The sequence below is a fragment of the Equus quagga genome, chromosome 2 (assembly GCF_021613505.1).
Source record: "Equus quagga isolate Etosha38 chromosome 2, UCLA_HA_Equagga_1.0, whole genome shotgun sequence".
Lineage (NCBI taxonomy): Eukaryota > Metazoa > Chordata > Mammalia > Perissodactyla > Equidae > Equus > Equus quagga.
The window spans coordinates 27,797,155-27,816,815 of record NC_060268.1 but is presented as its reverse complement, the minus strand read 5'-3'; the positions used below and the strand labels follow the sequence as shown (position 1 = coordinate 27,816,815).

General features: G+C 38.1%; 1 protein-coding gene across 1 annotated transcript in view; it reads right to left on the bottom strand.

The window, feature by feature from the left end:
• The window catches only part of SUPT16H (SPT16 homolog, facilitates chromatin remodeling subunit), a 38,351-nt gene that overhangs the window by 2,678 nt on the left and 16,012 nt on the right, over positions 1-19,661 (bottom strand). Inside the window, exons 6-23 of the mRNA XM_046653946.1 lie at positions 18,876-19,027; positions 18,004-18,176; positions 13,884-13,974; positions 12,850-12,923; positions 12,600-12,712; positions 11,352-11,417; positions 11,147-11,242; positions 10,947-11,062; positions 10,704-10,857; positions 10,084-10,211; positions 9,415-9,550; positions 9,183-9,309; positions 8,807-8,925; positions 8,168-8,293; positions 7,716-7,828; positions 7,315-7,390; positions 6,742-6,911; positions 452-581 (exon numbers count right to left, since the gene is read on the bottom strand). Of these exons, the coding sequence (XP_046509902.1) occupies positions 452-581; positions 6,742-6,911; positions 7,315-7,390; positions 7,716-7,828; positions 8,168-8,293; positions 8,807-8,925; positions 9,183-9,309; positions 9,415-9,550; positions 10,084-10,211; positions 10,704-10,857; positions 10,947-11,062; positions 11,147-11,242; positions 11,352-11,417; positions 12,600-12,712; positions 12,850-12,923; positions 13,884-13,974; positions 18,004-18,176; positions 18,876-19,027 (2,160 nt within the window). The remainder of the gene's footprint in view (positions 1-451; positions 582-6,741; positions 6,912-7,314; positions 7,391-7,715; positions 7,829-8,167; positions 8,294-8,806; positions 8,926-9,182; positions 9,310-9,414; positions 9,551-10,083; positions 10,212-10,703; positions 10,858-10,946; positions 11,063-11,146; positions 11,243-11,351; positions 11,418-12,599; positions 12,713-12,849; positions 12,924-13,883; positions 13,975-18,003; positions 18,177-18,875; positions 19,028-19,661) is intronic.

The window sequence follows — 19,661 nt, the reverse complement described above, 5'->3', positions numbered from 1 at the left end:
CTACACCACCGGGCCGACCCTAATTCATATTTCTTAAAGATTCACTTCATCCTGCCTTACACAGGAAAATTAACAACAGAAATACTCTTGAGAACAATGCATTGTACAAAAAAAATTTACAAAAATAAAAAACCCACAATGTATTGTGCAGAGGTGGGAGGACCATCTGTTAGAAAACAATTACTGCAAAATTCCCTGGAGAATTTTTTCCAAATACTAAGAAATTCATTGAAAGAACAGTTTTTGTAATTTCAAAGAAATCTTGTCAGTGGCCTAATAATGCCCAGTTAATTTATCATTTACCTGTATAACTAATCCAGAAAACAATAATATCAAGATGTCTTCAGAGCTTCTCCCATTTGGTCTGGTCCCTTAATATGGCACTCTCCCAAGTGCACAAATGATAATGGGCAACACTATGTACCAGAAAAGAAACCCCACACTCACGCACCTCACCCTCAGGCTCCAGGAAAGACCAGCCACCTTGTTCGAAGAAGCCCTCAGGGTCATCAACAATGGTCTTCATGATTTTAGTCCAGTTGAGAGACTGTACTCCTTCTGTGTACTTCAGGTCGCAGGAACTAAGAGAAATAACATTACAAAGTCAAAATCAATCTTCTGTATTTTCTGATAATGTCCTGTGTCATCTTTGTCATTAACATCTCTGAAGAGCACGTAACCTTTTCTTAAATGTATGGGAGCACGTATTCTTTGCACTGGGCCACCAGAACATGCTCAATGGCTGACATTTGGTCTCCCAGAGCACTAGCCCTCGACAGAGCAGCATTCCAGCTGAGGCAAGCTTTGTCTCTCAACCAAGGAAATCTGAGCTCATCCTCTCCCTCTTTTCTATTTTCTTCCTTAAGCACCAATTTCCCTGTTCCTCATTTAGACTTCCCTCCTACTCATCCATGCTTTCCCCTCTCTGACTCCACTCTTATTTGCATGTAGGTCTCAAATTATAACCACTTCTGTGATTCTTATTTTTCAAGCTCTGATCATTGGTTTTACTGCAATTAGGACATAATGACAATCTTCCTTGGCCCTACCTTTCCCTCCTCAACCCTCCATTGCTTTCCCATGTCTTGTTTATTGGATTCAAGATCTATTTGAATGCAGGGAGGAATTTTTCTTTTATTATCTAAAGTGCCCTATATGAAGAAGATGCTCAAATGACTTTGTCTTATCCACTTCTGTTGGGGAGAGCTGAATCAATTAAAGTGGGTGAGAAAGAAAAGAAAACCAAAGAAATGACAATAGCAAGGATCACAAGAAACCTTCAGCATAAAAGCTGCCTGAGAACCACTGGCATAAATCCATTAGAGACACTACACTGAAACAACTTCTAGCCCTGATGGAGGAACAAAGACCAGATTTACCTTTCCACCTTTAACAAGAAAACCAAACAAAATAAGAAACAACAGTTTTCAAACACTGGAAGAAAAGCATAAGACTACAATCCCTGAGAAAAGGAAACAAACAAGATGTGTTTTTTAGTTTTTTTTTTTTTAATGAGGAAGATTGTCACTGAGCTAACATCTGTGGCAACCTTTCTCTATTTTATGTGGGATGCCACCACAGTGTGGCTCGGTAAGAGGTGCTAGGTCTGTGCCCAGGATCTGAACCTGTGAACCCTGGGCTGCTGAAGTGGAGCATGTGAACTTAACCACTATGCCACCTTAACCACAATGTTACTGGGCTGGTGCCAAGGTTTTGTTTTTTAACTGCTCCAGTTTTCTGCCTAGGGGCAGTTGCCAGGCTGCTATGGAGGGAGAGAGAACCCAACCAGAAGCTGGTAGTCTTTTGGAGTTGAGAGAGAGAGTAGGATTTGGGAGGCTGAGACAGTTAGAATTTGTGGGGCAGAGCACTGAAGGATAGAGTGATAGAGAGAAAGCTCTGAAGATTTGCAAAGGGATCCCCTCAAGTTTTTGGCTGAAGGACTGATTTGCACACGCATGAGAGGGAACTAACTAGAACCGGGCAAAGATGCATTGGAAAGGAGTAAGTGAGACAATTCCCAGGTCTCACACAGAACTGTAAATAACTCCTGTTCCCACCAGCTTCAGTGGAAAGACCTAGTAACACAGAGGGAATCAAGTAGAGTCCTTAGAAGAGTACTGTCTCAGCAGCGGGGCCAATTAGCCCTGGACTAATGGCTGTTCTGAACAAGCACCAGGGACAGTGGACAACAAGTCTTGGAAGATCAAACAGAATCCAAGTAACTTAACTGTATCCTGGAACAGAACCTAAATAAATTAAAAGAACAAAACCTAGCACCTCAAAATGTGGAGTCACAATGTTTGGCAACCAATCACAAATTGTTAGGCATGCAAAGAAGCAGGAGAAAAGTCAACCAATAGAAATAGATCCAGAAAATGCAAGATGGTGGATGAAGTAGCAAACAATGACGTTAAAAAAGCTATTTATTTTTTTTTAAGGGAGGAGTAGCCCTGAGCTAACATCTGCCACCAATCCTCCTCTTTTTTGCTGAAGAAGACTGGCCCTAAGCTAATAACCATGCCCATCCTCCTCTACTTTATATGTGGGATGCCTACCACAGCATGGCTTGACAAGTGGTGTGTAGGTCCGCACCCGGGATCCAAACCGGCAAACCCTGGGCCGCCAAAGCAAAACATGCAAACTCAACTGCTGTGCTACCAGGCTGGCCCTAAAAAAACTATTATAAATATGCTCTATAGGTTCAAGAAGGAAAAAGGAAACTTGAAGATGAAGAGAAATGAAGAAATAAAATTTGTGTAATCAGTCTTCAAAAAAGAAGGGGACTGAGGAAAGAGCAAAAATATTTGAAGAATGGCGGCCAAATATTTCAAAATGTGATGAAAACTATAAACCCCATAGATCTAAGAAGCTCAATGCACACCAAGCAGGATAATCATAAAGAGAACCACATTAAAGTACCTAATAATCAAATTGCTGAAAACCAGTGCTAAATAGGAAATTTTTTTTTTGAGGAAGATTAGTCCTGAGCCTAACTGCTGCCAATCCTCCTCTTTTTTCTGAGGAAGACTGGCCCTGAGCTAACATCCGTGCCCATCTTCCTCCACTTTATATGTGAGATGCCTACTACAGCATTGTATGCCAAGTGGTGCCATGTCCGTACGGGGGACCCGAACCCATGAACCCTGGGCCGCCGAAGTGGAACGTGCACACCAGGCTGGCCCCTAAATAGGAAATCTTAAAGCAACCTGAGGAAAAAAAATAATCTGTACAGAGGAAGAAAGAATGACAGTAAACAGCTCATCAGAAACCCAGCAAGCTGGAAGACAATGGAGCAACATCTTTTAAGTATTCAAAGAAAAGGCTGTCAACTCAAAATTTTATGTCCACCAAAAACATCTTTCTGAAATCAAAGTGAAATGCTTTCAAGAAAAAAGCTGAGAGAATTTGTCACCAAAAACCCCTGCACCTTAAGTACTAAAGAGGTTTATGAGGCAAAGGACAATTCGAGCCAAGAGAAGACTGGAACTACACAATGGAATGAAGAGCACCAAGAATGGTAGATATGTGAGCAAATATGAAAGACTTTCTCCCCTCATTTTGTAAATTAAAAGATAACTGTTTTGAAGCTAAAATAATGACAATAAATTGTGGAATTCATAGTATATTAGATGTAAAACCTATGACAGTAATAGCAGAAAGGACAGAAGAAGGGAAATGAAAGCCTAAGAACCTTTCAACGGTAGTGGTACGTTATCTGAATGCAGACTGTGTAAGAGGTCTATGTAAACCTTAGAGCAGTCACTACAAAAGTAAAACAAAGGCGTAGTAATCAGCCAACTATGAAGATAATATAGAATCATAAAATTAATTCAAAAGGAGGCATAAAAAGAGGAGAAAAGAAACAAAGACAGATGGGAAAACAAATAGCAAAATGGCAGGTTTAAACCCAACTATACTGATAATTACATTAAATGTAAATGGTCTGTTTTCAGCAATCCAATTAAAAGGTAGACATTCTCAGAATGGATTAAAAAAAACAAGACCCAAATATATGCTATGCTGTCTCCAAGTAAGCCACTTTAAATAGAAAGTAATGTAAGTTAAAAGTAAAAGGACAGGGGGCTGGCCCTCTGGCCGAGTGGCTAAGATCATGCACTCTGCTTCAGTGGCTCAGGGTTTCACTAGTTCAGATCCTGGGCACAGTCCTAGTGCTTCTCATCAAGCTGTGCTGAGGTGGTGTCCCACATAGCAGAACCAGAAGGACCCACAACTAGAATATACAACCATGTACTGGGGGGGCTCTGGGGAGAAGAAGAAGAAAAGATTGGGAACAGATGTTAGCTCAGGTGCCAATCTAAAAAAAAGTGAAAGAACAGAAGAAAAGACACCATGCAGGCACTAACTCAAATAAAGCTAGAAGTCTATAGTAATACCACACCAAGTAGACTTCAAAACAAGGAATATTAACAGGAATAAGTAAGGACATTTCATAATGATGAAAATAAAATTGATAAATCTTTAGCCAGAATGACCAACAAAAATAGGAAATAAATTATCAATATGAGGAATGAAAGGGGATATCATTATAGACTATACAGTTACCAAACTTGATAACTTAGATGAAATAGACCTGTTTGTTGACAGACTCAAGTTGATTCTACAATTTATATAGAATAGCCAAAACAATAACTAACTTTGAAAAGAAACAAAATTGGAGGACTTACACTACCTGATTTCAAGACTTACTATAAAGCTACGATAAACAAGACAGAATGGTGTCAGTGTAAGGACACACACAGAGCAATGGGACAAAATATAGTCCAGAAATAGACTCTCTCCTACATGGTCAATTGATTTTGTTTTTTTGACAAAGATGCCAAGATATTCAATGGGTAAGGGATAATCTTTTCAACAACTGATGTGAGAATAATTGGCTATATATATGCAATGTATGAAACTTGACCCTTACACCACAGTAAGAAATTAACTCAAAATGGATCACGAATTTAATAGAAGACCTAAGCTACACTAGAAGAAAACAGAAAAATTTTATGGCCTTGGATTAGGGAAAATTTATTAGATAAAACATAAAAAGCACAAATTATAAAAGAAAAAGTTGACCAAATAGATTTCATGAAAATTTTACACCTTGGGAATTTCAGAGACACTTAAGAAAATGAAAAGACCAAGAAACTACTGGAAGAAAATATATGCAAAACTTTCAAAATATATTTGAAGGACTTGTACCTAGCCTAAAGAATTCTTACAACTCAGTAACAGATTTTTAACATGGGCAAAAAATATGCAGACATTTCATCAAAGGTACAGAATGACACATAAGCATATGAAAACCTGCTCAACATCATTAGCCACTACAGAAATGCAAACTGAAACCACAATGAGATGGCACTACATACCCAGTGTAATGCCTAACATTGAAAAGACTGACAACACCAAGTGCTGGTGAGAATGTAGAGCAACTACAACTCCCACATATTGCAGGTTTTCCAGCCACTCTGGAAGATGATTTGGTAGTTTCTTATAAAGGTAACCATATGACCCAGCAATCCCTCTCTCAGGTCATTTACCCAAGAGAAATGGAAACATATGTCCATACGAAGACTTGTATGTAATGTTTATAGCAGCTATTCGTAATAGCCCCCAAATAGAAACAACCCAAATGTCTATTAACTGGTAAATGGGAATGGAATATTCACACAGTGGAATACTGCTCAGTAATAAAAAGGAATTTAATACTGATGCACAGAACAACTTTGAAAAATTCCAAAAGCATTATGCTAAGTGAAAGATGCAAGATACAAAGATACATACTGTATGGTTCCATTTATATAAAATTCTAGAAGAAGCAAAATGACAGAAAGCAGGGATGGGGATGAGGGGACTGACTATAAAGTGGGATGAAGAACTTTTAGGAGTGAAGCAAATATTCTATATCTTGATTATGATGGTAGATACAGCACTGTATAAATGTTAGAACTCATCAAATCATATACTTAAATTGGCAAATTTTATTACATGTAAATTGCACCTCAATAAAGCTAATTTTAAAAAGTCATATACATTTATACATAATATCTGTGATCCTATATCACCTACTATACATGTTTCTTAGGAAAATCATTGTGGAAACAAATTCGTATTTTTCTCAGTTTATTTCTAAGCTCTCAACCCATTTCTTAAGAGGCGATTTACATTTATAGCACCACCCCTGCTCTGATAATGGAGGGGAGGGGCAGAGCAAACTATACTCCACTCCTAGCTACGCAAGCCTCACCCTTTACCCAGGGAGTAACATCTCCCTGGTTTATTGGAATTCTGGTGCTTCCATGAGAAAAATCTTTTAAGCTCAAGTGTGAGTATATGGACATCAAAGCCTAAAATAAAAAAAAAAATTCTCTCTCATCTTTCAGTAAAGAGAGGAAAAGTAAGAAATATGTCCCACTTTTTGTAAATGGTATTACACATGTGTATATATATCTTTTATGCATAAATCAAATAGAGTCAAAAAAGATCTCAGACAATGATTTTCCCTGCCTAAGTATCCGTAAACTATTGTTGGGTATTCAAGAAAAAGTGAGCAGCTTTCCATCTAACAGATCCCAAATTTTGAAGTCCTGGCCTATAATTCAACCCAAAGGCAGTCTCACCTTAAGAACATCAGCAGATTTTTTATGTACAACACAACATTTTTTATGTACACTTATATTTTATAATTTGGGTTCATGGGGTAAATGGGAGACTGCTGGCAGATTTACTTACTTCAACCATTCCTTGATGGGGTCAAGAGAGGCTACAGGAATGGCGTTGATCATTGTCACTTTCTTGCTGTAGTCCTTGTAGACGATTACCATATCAAAGTTCTTCAGGTGAAACTGGACCCGCTCAAAGTGAATCAGCTCCACTTCATCCAAAGTCACCACAAAAGGTGGCTGTCAGGGAGGAACGAGATCATTATCACATAAATACTTCCCCCAAAGCACTAGCATTTTCAAATACTTTCAGAATCTAAATCACTGTGCAAAGGATAACTAAACTGTTGTGCCTTTTTTTTAAAAAAGACTAAAAGCAGTGTAAGATACTAAGGAGCCCCAGTAAAAGGATCTGCAAGATCAAACTCTTCCCTCAAGAATAAATTTATGGAAACCATGTGAAGAAACTACTAAAAATACTATTTAAAGAGGCCTTTTAGTAATCATTTGTTCAGTAAGTTTTATGTCTAAAATAAGTAAATACCAAAAATGAAAATCATAAGAAATAATAAGGATCTAATTTTCAAAACACCCACCCTCTTGCTTGCTTTTCTCTCACTAAAAGGAGGTAAGAAATACTCACCCATTCTGTAGCATTTACCAGCGCACTACTAGTGGGCTGAAGAAGGCAGGTACTCCTATAGGGAGCGCCATTAAATCTGAAAAAGAAAAAGAAAAGAAACTCACGTGAGACTGGGCTCATGGCAAGAGAAACTACGGCTGCCACAATGAACTTCTTTCCTTTTCTCATTTCACACACAACTCCAGCGTCCTTAGCTGGAGACTCATTTCCAGAGGAAGCCTCTCAGTCTTGGCCACTCACCCTCACTCTTAAAAATCTTCCAGAAGGAATGCATGGATCATGGGTTATCAGTCACAGGAAAAAGGACATGATATGTTATGTTAAATTATTATTAAAGGAATAACCAATTTTTCTAAAAGGGAAGTGAAACTTCAAGGCAAAAAGAAGATGAGCTATGTTACCCCAAGTCCCTAAAAGGCACTTCAAACTCCAGTTCCTCCTTAGTTAGAGCCTCTACTTTCTCAATGAAATTTTTAAATGCTGTTTTCAGTTTGTGTCTCATTTCTCGTTCCATCTGTAGAAGAAAAAAATAGTAATTAACTATAGCTATCACTTTACTTGTCAATAGTACATCCCTTGAAAAAATCTGAAGTGCTTCTGGGGTCCTTATTTCTCATAACCATGATACTAATGTGTACACATTATCACAGGTCATCATGCCGTTAACTGCAGAGGTGAGTCTGAACCTAAGCCTGATTCGTAAGTCACTGCACTACACCAGCCCAGCAGATACTTGAGTTGTTCTGCACACAGTTTCAAGGGTTGTTTATAAAATATAACAATTACTGAGCTCAAATTTGAACTGCATCCTACACCTTACTATCCTGCAAATAAAATACTAAATTTCACAGACCTGCTCAGCGTAGAGATCATCTCGGTCATGCATATGCTGATGTTTCCCCAAGTCTGTGGTGATCTCTCCCACTTCTGTGTAGAACTGCACATCTGTATGCCGCTTCTTCCCAAACATGATGGCATTCTGAGGGCAGAAAGAACAAGAAAAGAAGTCAGAAGAGTTAGGCTATGCAAGAGACAGAGGCAAGATACAACAACAAAACATGAAAATATAAAAATATCTATGCTGGAAACCACAGCATTTATGTAAAAACAGTTAAACCATCCCTGGTGTCATCATAAATAATGATGTTTGGGAATGGGAAAGAGTATAAATTTTTAACAGTACTCCTATTTGTTAGAATGGACTGTGGAGATTATGTTGGTAACAAAATGTATCTACAGCAAAAATTTTCTATCAGAAACAGGAATTTGGAGAAGACTTATGTTTTGATGGTCATTATACATCATACCAAAGGAACAAACATGCTTAGCACCTTCTAGATATTGGGCATTGTGGACCTTATACACATTATTTTATTCTATCTTCTTAATGACCTTTTGTGACAGGTGAAATTTTCCATCAGTATTTTAAAGGAAAGAGGGTGACAGAAAGATCGTGCTCAAGATCTCATAGCTAGTAAGTAGAAAGGCATACCTTGAGGTGAAAGTGCAAGACAATAATCATTTCTCCGTCACAGGGCTGGAACAAAGCATGTTTGATGTTATTGTACAGAATATCCACTTTGTCTCCTCGAACAGATGTGAAACGGAAACCTGGCAGAAAAGAAGGAAGCAGCTAAGTACCAAGCAGCATCATTAGGTTAGGCCAAGGGGCACTGCATCTTTTCTGGCTGATCTGAACAGGGTCAGAAGAAACACCAACTGTAGAGAGCTTTGCTTTCCTCCTGGCCATACAGCAATGTAAGCAGATTCCTCGCAGCATTTTCCCTGTCATTCTATATTATCTGATCTGTCATGCCTACAAATGTGCCCTGAAGACAAAGCCCAGGCATATGAGAGATGATCCATACCATTGACGTGGGCCTCCAGTGAACCTTGCATCCTCTTTTGGGCAATGTTGGGGCGAATGTACAGATCTTTCAGTTTGGGATTACTCCGGTTGAGATTGATCACCAGTGAGTCTTGTTTCACAATGCCCTAAGCAGAATGAAAATTAACATGAATCCTTATGTGTCTTTACATGTTCCCAAAACCCACACATGTATTTTGGCACAAAGCGGCTTTGTCTGTGTTCAGGCTCACCTCCTTCTCTTTCTCTTCTGCTTCTCGAGTCTTATAACGCTTCTGTACTTCTTTTATAATTCGGAAAGCATTTTGAAGGTTCAAGGCTGGTACTGTCTGTTCTCCAGGTGCCTTCATATTTGAAGCTCGGTATGTACTATGGAAAAAGGAGAAATGTTTATATAAGTTTCTTTATCAGGCCAGGTTAACCTGTACTCATTACTGTACTTTATTACTGGCTTAATATCTTTGACGAAAAACGGTACCACTGAATGGTGAGACCATGTCAAGAAAGCTGAAAAAAAATCTCCCTTTCTTCTCTTATACAGAGAACGTTATAAATGGCTAATCCATTGGATGTGACAATCACACTTATTTTTCAAATCTGGCCTATCTTCCCCAAATGATCTCTTCCCACATCATGAAGAATAGACTCCAATGTGGCATACATTTACTTAATATTTTACTGCAAAATATGTGTAGTTAGTATAAAGTATTTTCATGAGGATTCTACACTCAGTTCCATCCTCGAAACAGTACAAAGCTTGTGAGGTGATCCTAAACAAGTGTCACTGAGGGAGCCTCTGCCATTCACTAGATGGGGAGGATACAGCACAGAGAATGAAATGTTTCTGAGAGTACCACTGAGCCAGCAGGGATCTGGGGATGGTTGTCATCCTGGGGACTCACATTTCTTTGACAAAAGTGGCCTCTGGGTTAGGAAAGATGTTGCCCTCATTCCTGCCCAGAGCACTGCCTGGGCAATAAAAGTTGATTCGCAAGTAAGTATAATCTCCTTCCACAGACATACTTATATTCTGTTCAAAGAAAGGAAAAGCATTAAAAAAATAAACAATCAGGTTTCTTTCCTAGGCAAAGATGAGGCATTACAGAGATGCTAAAATTAAGTTAGGAGTTACAAGTTGACTGCTAAACCTAGCCTGTAAACCTTCATCTGAATCTAATGAACTTTAGCTTATCTTTTTATATGACCGAATGTCTATTTCCAAAAGAATCACTGTTTGCCAAGTACCTTCTGCCATATGTACAACTACAGGTTAAAAAATACAGGTTGAGGAAAGACAGGCAAATTATGTCTGTAGACTACATCATTTAACTTTCTATAGAAAACTGTAAAGGAAGGAGCACGATAGCAAGAGGTAAGGGAGAGCAGGGGAAGTCAGTGAAGAGAGAAGGTAGAGCCTGAAGGAGCAGAGAGTGGGAGAGATGATGCAAAGAGAACAATCCATGGTAAGCACAATTAATATTTTAAGAAATAGTTTGAATGGAAGCTGATTCAATGTTCATACCTTGATTGTGGCAATGTGAAAAGGTGTCGCAATGCCAAACACAGGCATTATTACGGTCTCATATTTCTTATCAATATAGATCTTCATTTCCCGAATATGTGGTTCCTTAGGCATCAAAGATGGGTTTTTATATGACACATTAGATTTGCGAGCTCTGGAGTGGGAATAAAACATTTTTTTGAGAAATTTCTGCAAATCACACAGAACCCTGAGACAATCTCACTGCTCCATGCAAACTCTTACTTCTGAATCTGCTGCTCTCCTTTCTGTTCAGTCAATCGCCTCTTTGCTTCCTCGTTGAGCTGAGCTGCCAGTTCTTTTTGATGAGCTCTTCGCTTCTCTTCCGCCGTCATCTCATTCTAGAGAAGGGAAAACCTAAGTTATCAGAATATGTGACACATATGACAGAGACAAGATCACTGCAGTAAAAACAGTAAACTCACTCGTGTTCTTTCTGTAAGTAATGCTGCCCGAGAACCTCTTCCCAACAGGTCCTCAGCCTCGTCTTTCTCCTCCTCCTCTTCTTCCTCATCTTCATTCTATGGGGGAAAAATCATAATCAGAAATTCAGGTTTTAATTTTTTTAGCCAATATTGTTTATCTTCACTGTACCAGACTTCGTATACCACGCATTCATCTTATTCCTACCTTTAGAAAAATCCCCACATTCTTCACTTTCTTCTTCACAGAAGTAAGAACAGTGGCTGGGCCATCCTAGAATAAAAGGGAGAAGCCAGACAGCTATAAGATCATTTAAATGAAACACTTTCACTTTCTAACCCAGTATATAGCTGGGCGATGCTTTGAACCTTCTGGCTACGAAAATCTTTAGCAATGAGTAAGTACAGTTTTTATCCTCCCAACTTCTCATTAGGAACTACAGTGTCGCTTAGTGATGAGGAAGTTCTGAGAAATGTGCCTGTTAGGTGATTTTGTCATTGTGTGAACATCACGGAGTGTACTTAGACAAACCTAGAAGGTCTAGCCCACTACACAACTAGGCTATCTAGTACCAATCTTATGGGATCACTGTTGTATATGCGACCTGATGTTTACCCAAATGTTGTTATGCAGCGTATGACTGTATAATTTGGGAAGCAACAGTGGGATAATGATTAAGAATACTGGCTTGATTTGAAACCTGTGCAATCACTTTCTAGCCATGTGATATTTGGTAAGTTACTTAAACTTGTCTGTGCCTCAGTTTCTTTTTCTGTACACATGAGGATAAGAGTATCTACTTCATAGGGTTATTGTAAGGATTCAATAAATTAGTGCATAAAAGAGTTTAGCTTATAATAAGAACACTGAAATATCTGTTATTATTATTATCAAAATTCATTTCCTGCTAACTGAAAGAAACTAGTGACAAAAGACCACAAATGTCCAGAATAGGTAAATCCTTAGAGACAGAAAGTAGTTCAGTCATTGCCTAGGCCTGGGGACTTGAGGGGGAAAGTGGGGAGTAACTGCTGATGGGTATAGGGTTTCTTTCTGAGGTGATGAAAATGTTCTAAAATTAGATTGTGGTGACGGGTGCACAACTATTAGTACACTAAAAATCATTACACAGTACACTTTAAGTGGGTGAAGTGTATGGTATGTAAATCGTAGCTCAATAAAGCTGTTACGAAAAAAAATCAGTTCCATTATTAGAATCAGTTCCTGATATTATCATTATCAAGGTTCAAGCCGCAGTGTGATGAGCAGTGGGGTTCAAATCATTCCCTACTTGGACCACAATCTCTATTCTTAGCTGCGTCAGGCCTGGCTGTCACATGGCTTTCTCCCCGTAGCTAGCATTTAACAGAGACTTTTAAGAAAAAACCACAGGGTACAAAATGTGCCTCAAAAGTGAGTTTATGAACACTTAAAAGTTTAAGAAGCGATACATACCTCATCCACAAGCACTGTGTCACCAATGAACAAGGCATAGGTTTTCTCTTCTGGTTTCTTCCCTTCCTTGTTAGTCAGCTCTGAGAATCCCAGGTTGATGCTGAAAACCATCCCTAAAACAGCAAAACAGGAATCAGCCTCTGACTGTGAAAGGATGGAGAAGTGTAGATTTCATACAAAAAACGGGGAGATGAAGCTAAATGCAACTATTCAAAAAAGTATTTTCCTGTTACATGCACGTAAAACTTACCTTTCTTCAGTTTGTACTGATTTTTACTATTAATTACTAAAGAGCCTTCACGGAATTCAATTCCCATTGCAAACCTAAAAAAGAAATGAAGAGAAACTTCAGCAATAGGCTAAAGGATCTCTAATTACGGGTCAAGTACAATATATTCTATTCCAAGTTTCAAGATAAGGCTGACAAACATGTTGAGTGATTTGCCCCTGCTGATCGGTGAGTTAAGGAAGAGGATTTGAGGATAGTCTTTGGGCTCTTAATAGGTGGAAAATAGTTTCCTAATTAAGTACCTCATGTAACATTTATTAAACCAAGCCTTTTTTATTTTAGCTTATTCATCCACATTTCGATTTTAAATTTTACCATGAAATTGTTACAAGTCTCCTATAAAGAATTTAGCAGAGACTGTTAAGGGGCATTACCAAGACGGCAGTAATTGGATTGACAGGCAATTTTTAGTGGAATGCTAATCACTATATTCATTACGTCACCTGGGCCAAGACTCAGTATAGGTCAATATATTTCCTCTTGTACATCAGAGAAGTCCAGGAAAAAACTATATACTCCAGACTAGTTTCCATCTAAGGAGACTGCCTAGAGCTTTTGTTTTGCAAAATGTCTTTGCTTCTGTAAGATGTTATTAGGTGTTTCTAGATGTTCAACGGTGAAACATTTGAGAAACACTGGATTAAACAAAAATTCAAAAAAATTTTTAAAGACTACGACATCTCAGAGTATTTCATTTGCAAAAGTGAGCTGAAGTGTTCTAAGAGAGGAAATATAGTATGTAATATTTCCTAATATTTCTAATTTAAACCTGGAACATCTACTGGCATCTACTACACTGGTCTAAAAAAATCTCCATCCCATCCCTGGAAGTAGAACTTAAATCTTTCTCACATTCTCTGATCACACTGTGTGTTTGGCACACAGTTAAATTTAATAGTCCATAAATGTGGGTTGAATCAATCTAAGAATATTTTGTCTAACCACTGCCAGTCATGAAAACTGACTCTGAGGACAATGCACATATAGCATCTTACCCTAGGTTTTTGGTAATTTTGTTCAGCAGCTCTGGCTTCTGCTTTTTAACCACATCCATGACAGCATTGTACACGTCACATATCTTCACACCTAATGACAAGACAGAAAGGGGACATTAAAGGATCTTTCAGAAAAAAACACTTTTTGTCATCTATTAGGTCTCCTAAAGCAGCGTTTCTTAAAATGTGAACTAAGAAATGCAGTTGCAGGAGTGGTAGGGCTTAGAAATTTGCATTTTTAAAACAATCTACCCAGTCATTCTTGTTTTTTTTTGAGGAAGATTAGCCCTGAGCTAACATCTGTTGCCAATCCTCCTCTTTTTTTTGCTGAGGAAGACTGGCCCTGAGCTAACATCCATGCCCATCTTCCTCCACTTTATATGTGGGATGCCTACCACAGCATGGCTTACCAAGCGGTGCCATGTCCGAACCCGGGATGTGAACCAGCGAACCCTAGGCCACCAAAGCTGAACGTGCACACTTAACCACTGTGCCACTAGGCCAGCCTAAACCCAGTCATTCTTAATTACACTGTTTGAGAATCACTGACTCAGGGGTACTGTGGGACACCAGCTGGTCTCAGTGACATAATTTTCTAAGTGTTGATAAATGACTTCATATTAAAGTTATCATACATTTTGAAAAACTGGATTATTGACCAGACGAATTAATGTTAGAAGGGCTCTGGCCTAAATTTTTCAGGATCTAGGATATGAATAAATATTTCAAGTCAGAGTAGTCCAAATATGGTAGCCTCAGAGGGGTCTTTATCCTCATTAAACTACCTATGACCACGATTTCCAAGACAGGATTTCACAAGATCAACTTGAGATATTATACAGGAATGGCGTCTGGAAGCTCTGGGCAACATGGGTGAGCTTACAAAGTGGTTTAAAGGTGGTAAACATAAAGTTCCATTTAGCCAATTGGGGTGTAGAGTGTTAAGGCAAAAGAGGTATCAAGCACTTTGCTTTCTTTGGAGGTAGGCAGTGGCTTGCTTAGCAGGGTTCTTACTAGTTCTGCTCTCACATTAAGATTCTCGGTATCCATACAATGTAGGATTAACATTACACATTCTGTTGGTAGAGATACTACTTCTCAGAACGTCCTACAGTTCTTCTGAATTCAACAATACATTAAAAGGATCATAGACTGTGATCAAGTGGGATTTAGTCCAGGGATGCAAGGACGGTTCAACACCTGCAAATCAATCAATGTGATACGACACAAAATGAAGGATAAAAATCATATAATCCTCTCGATAGAGAAAACGCATTTGACAAAAATCCACATCCATTTATGACAAAAACTCTCAACAAAATAGGTAGAGAGGGAACAGACCTCAACATAATAAAGGCCATATATTACAAGCCCACAGCTAACATCATACTCAATAGCAAAAAGCTTTTCCTCTGGATCACGAACAAGACAAGAATGCCCACTCTCCCCACTTTTATTCAACATAGTATTGGAAGTCTTAGCCAGAGCAATTAGGCAAGAAAAAGGCATCCAAATTGGAAAGAAAGAAGTAAAACTGTCACTATTTGCAGATGATAGGATACTATATATAGAAAACTCAAAAAACTGTTAGAACTAATATAGTTGTTCCTCAGCATCCACGGTTCCAGGCCCTCCTGCAGATCCAAAATCCACAATACTCAAGTCCCTTAGTTATTAGCCCTCTGTATCCACGGGTTCTGTATCCACAGATACAGAGGGCCAACTGTAAATGAATGCAATAAAGTTGCAGGATACAAAATCAATATACAGAAATCTGTTGCATCTATAGGCTAACAACAAACTATCCAAATGAGAAATAAAAAAAAAAAAATCCCATTTACAACTGCATCAAAAAGATAAAAGACTTATTAGGAGTAAATTTAACCAAGGAGGTGAAAGGTCTGTACACTGAAAACGTTAAGACACTGCAGGAAATACAAATAAATGGAAAGATATTCCATGCTCATGGATTGCAAGTATTAATATTGTTAAAATGTCCATAATACTCAAAGCAATCTCCAGATTCAATGCAATCCCTATCAAAATTCCAATGGCATATTTCACAGAAATAGAACAATCCTAAAACTTGTATGAAATCACAAAAGACTCTACAAGCAAAGCAATCTTGAGAAAGAAGAGAGCCAGAGGCATCATGCTCCCTCACTTTAAACTATATTACAAAGTTATAGTAGTCAAAACAGTATGGTGTTAGCATAAAGACAGACACACAGATCAGTGCAGCAGAATAAAGAGCCCAGAAATAAACCCACGCATATATGGTTAATTAACTTACAACAAACGAGCTGAGAACACACAATGGAGAAAGAAGACCTGAAACCATAAAACTCCTAGAAGAAAATACAGGTGGTAAGCTCTTTGATATCAGCCTTGGTGATCATTTTTTGGATTTGACACCAAAAGCAAAGGTAACAAAAGCAAAAATAAACAAATGGGACTATATCAAACTAAAAAGCTTCTACAGAGCAAAGGAGAAACCATCAACAAAATGAAAAGGCAACCAACTGAATGGGAGAAAATATTTTTAAGTCACATATTTGAGAAGGGGTTAACATCCAAAACACACAAAGAATTCATAACTCAATAGCAAAAAAATAATTCGATTAAAAAATGGGCAGAGGATCTGACATTTTTTCAAAAACATACAAATGTCCAACAGGTACATGAAAAGAGGTTCAACATCACTAACCATAAGGGAAATGCAAATCAAAACCACAATGGGATGTCACCTTATACCTGTTAGAATGGCTATTATCAAAAAGACAAGAAATAACAAGTGTTGGTAAGGATGTGGAGAAAAGGGAACCTATGTGCACTCTTGGTAGGAATGTAAAATGGTACAGCCACTATGGAAAACAGTATGGAGGTTCCTCAAAAAATTAAAAATAGAACTACCATGTGATCCAGCAATTCCACTTTTAGGTATTTATCCAAAGAAAACAAAAACACTAACTTGAAAAGATATCTCCCCACCACGTTCATTGCAGCATTATTTAAAACAGCCAAGATAATGAAGCAACCCAAGTGCCTCTGAACTCAAGAATGGATAAAGAAGATGTGGTGTGTATATATATATATACAATAGAATATTATTCAGTCATAAAAAGAATGAAATCTTGCCATTTGAAACAACATGGATGGAACTTGAGGGCACTAACCTACGTAAAACAAGTCAGAGAAAGACATATACTATACGATCTTACTAATATTTGGAATAAAAAACCCTAAAAACAAGCTCATAGATACAGAGAACAGACTACCAGTTGCAAGAGGTGGGGAATAAGGGTGAAATGGATGAAGGGAGTCAAAAGGTACAAACTTCCAGTTATAAAATAAATTACGTCCTGAGGATGTAATGTACAGCATGGCAACTATAGTTAATAATACTCTATTTCATATTTGAAAGTTGCTAAGAGAGTAGATCTTAAAAGTTCTCATCACAAGAAAAAAAATTCTTTAACTATGTATGGTGACGAATGTTAACTAGACTTACTGTGGTGATCATTTCACAATATATACAAATATCAAATCATTATGTTGTACACCTGAAACTAATATAAAGTTGTATGTTAAATTGTATGTCAATAAAAAAATAAAAAGAAAAAGAACTTTCTAAAGTTTTAAAGAAGAATAATATGGCCATGGTATTTTATGAAGCTGTGGACACAGAGACCTAACTCATCAGAGAAGTTTTTGTTTTTTTTGGCTTTTTTTCTGCTGAGGAAGATTTGCCCTGAGCTAACATCTGTACCAACCTTCCTGTATTTTCTATGTGGGATGCCACCCTAGCATGGCCACTGAGGAGTGGTGTAGGCCCGCACCTGGGAATCAAACCTGGGCTGCTGAAGCAGAGTACGCTGAACTTAACCACTTTGCCATGAGGCCCGGCCCCAGAGAAGTTTTTGTAAATATCAATGTAAAACCGCAATAACTACTTATGCTAAAAGAAAAGGAGATTCAAGAACCAAATGCTAGGATGATTCAAGGTTAGTAAAATCTAATTCTATTTTTAATACAAGAATCTCAGGGATATAAACTCACATAAACACTGAAGACATTTTTGTTACAAAATTTCCAAACATTCTTTTCTAAGGCACCTCACCATGTCTTAATTCCTTTAGCAGCTCCTCTTGAAGCTGGAGCAAAAAGTTGTAATTTTCTTGAACTTCCTGAGAAGGGTCAACCATCAAAGTGCGAACAAGGTTGGAGCAGTAAGATTTGAAGCGAATACCCATGGCACAAGTGATGGCCCCAAAATGCATGTGATTCTTGTCACTAGAGACCAAAGGAAGAAAGCATTTCATTACCCAAACTAGCAAAGCCCTTCGTATCACTGGCACACAGCATCTGTAATCACCACCTCTTCCTGCTGTATCCACAGCTGAAGCAGAGTAAGGACCCAAACTCTTCCTTCTTTAAATAAACTAATCAGTTAATAAAGGCTCTGCGGTAAAATCAGGGGCCAAAACTTTTAGGATAAAAATTCAGTGAAAGTTGAGTTGTTGTATCCTAAATATGCGAAGGATATACTGAATTTTATTAACTGTAGTATAACAGTAAGGTGGTGAGGAGTCACTCATCCACCAGTCCACTATCAATTACAGTATTCGCTAGGAATTCCTTCCTTCAGACTGACCAGGAAAAACAGCAGTCTTTACAGTATTTTTAAAAATTAGAAGAGAAATTACATTATGGTACACCTAATAAGATTTTAATGGCTTTTGCAAAATGCTCTGCATTTTTCTTGGTATTTTTAATCTTGAAAAATGCTTATAATCAAATGCTTAAGAAATGAATAACTGTGAAATAAAACAGAAATATGCACAGAATAAGACAAGAAGATAATGTGGAAGGCAGGCTAACAGTTATTGCCTCCTCTTACTTTTCTGAATTCTGGAATGAGTTAAAGAAAAAAAATAGGCTACTGGTTGAAATGGTCTGGCTTTTGTTTTATTTTGAAGTTCTCATACTTACCTCACCACACTAAACTTGAGATTATAATTGCCACCACTCTGAATAATGGGAGGGTAACACATTTCCACAGTAGAAGGGTCTGCCCCAGCTAGGTATTTTTTCTCTTCAATGGCCTTTTCCACAGATTCAGCCAGTTTGCTGTGTCGAACTTTCTGTAAGCGTACCCAGAAACAAAATATTCACTAGAGAGTTGCAAAGAGGGGTGTTGGGTTTTTGGATGTTATCATTTGAAGACAACATACACCTTGAGATCATTTAGGATGCTATGGAAGTTTTTTTTTTTTAAATTTCATTTAATCCTTATCCTTTTTTTGTTTTTTGGTGAGGAAGATTGGCCCTGAGCTGACATTTGTGCCAATCTTCCTCTATTTTCTATGTGGGATGCCACCACAGCATGGCTTGATGAGCGGTGTGTAGGTCTGTGCCTGGGATCTAAACCCACAAAACCCGGGCTGCTGAAGCACAGCATGCGAACTTACCCACTATGCCATCAGGCCAGCCCATGAAATGGTTTATGCACCAGATAATATACTGGTACACATGCAAAGCAAATTTAGAGAACAATATGTGGAATTCACAGCTATTAAGGAATTCTCAAGTAAAATACTGGGTAACCTCAAGAAACTATAGTGTAGGTTTGCAGTTATTTTGAAAGAGAGCTGGCACAATTATATACCACCAATTTAAGTATCAAAGGCTTAATTTCAAAGGAAGCAGAACATACCAAAACACTGCACCGTAGGGACTTATTTCTGCTTCATTAAAACACCAACAAGACTTTCCCCT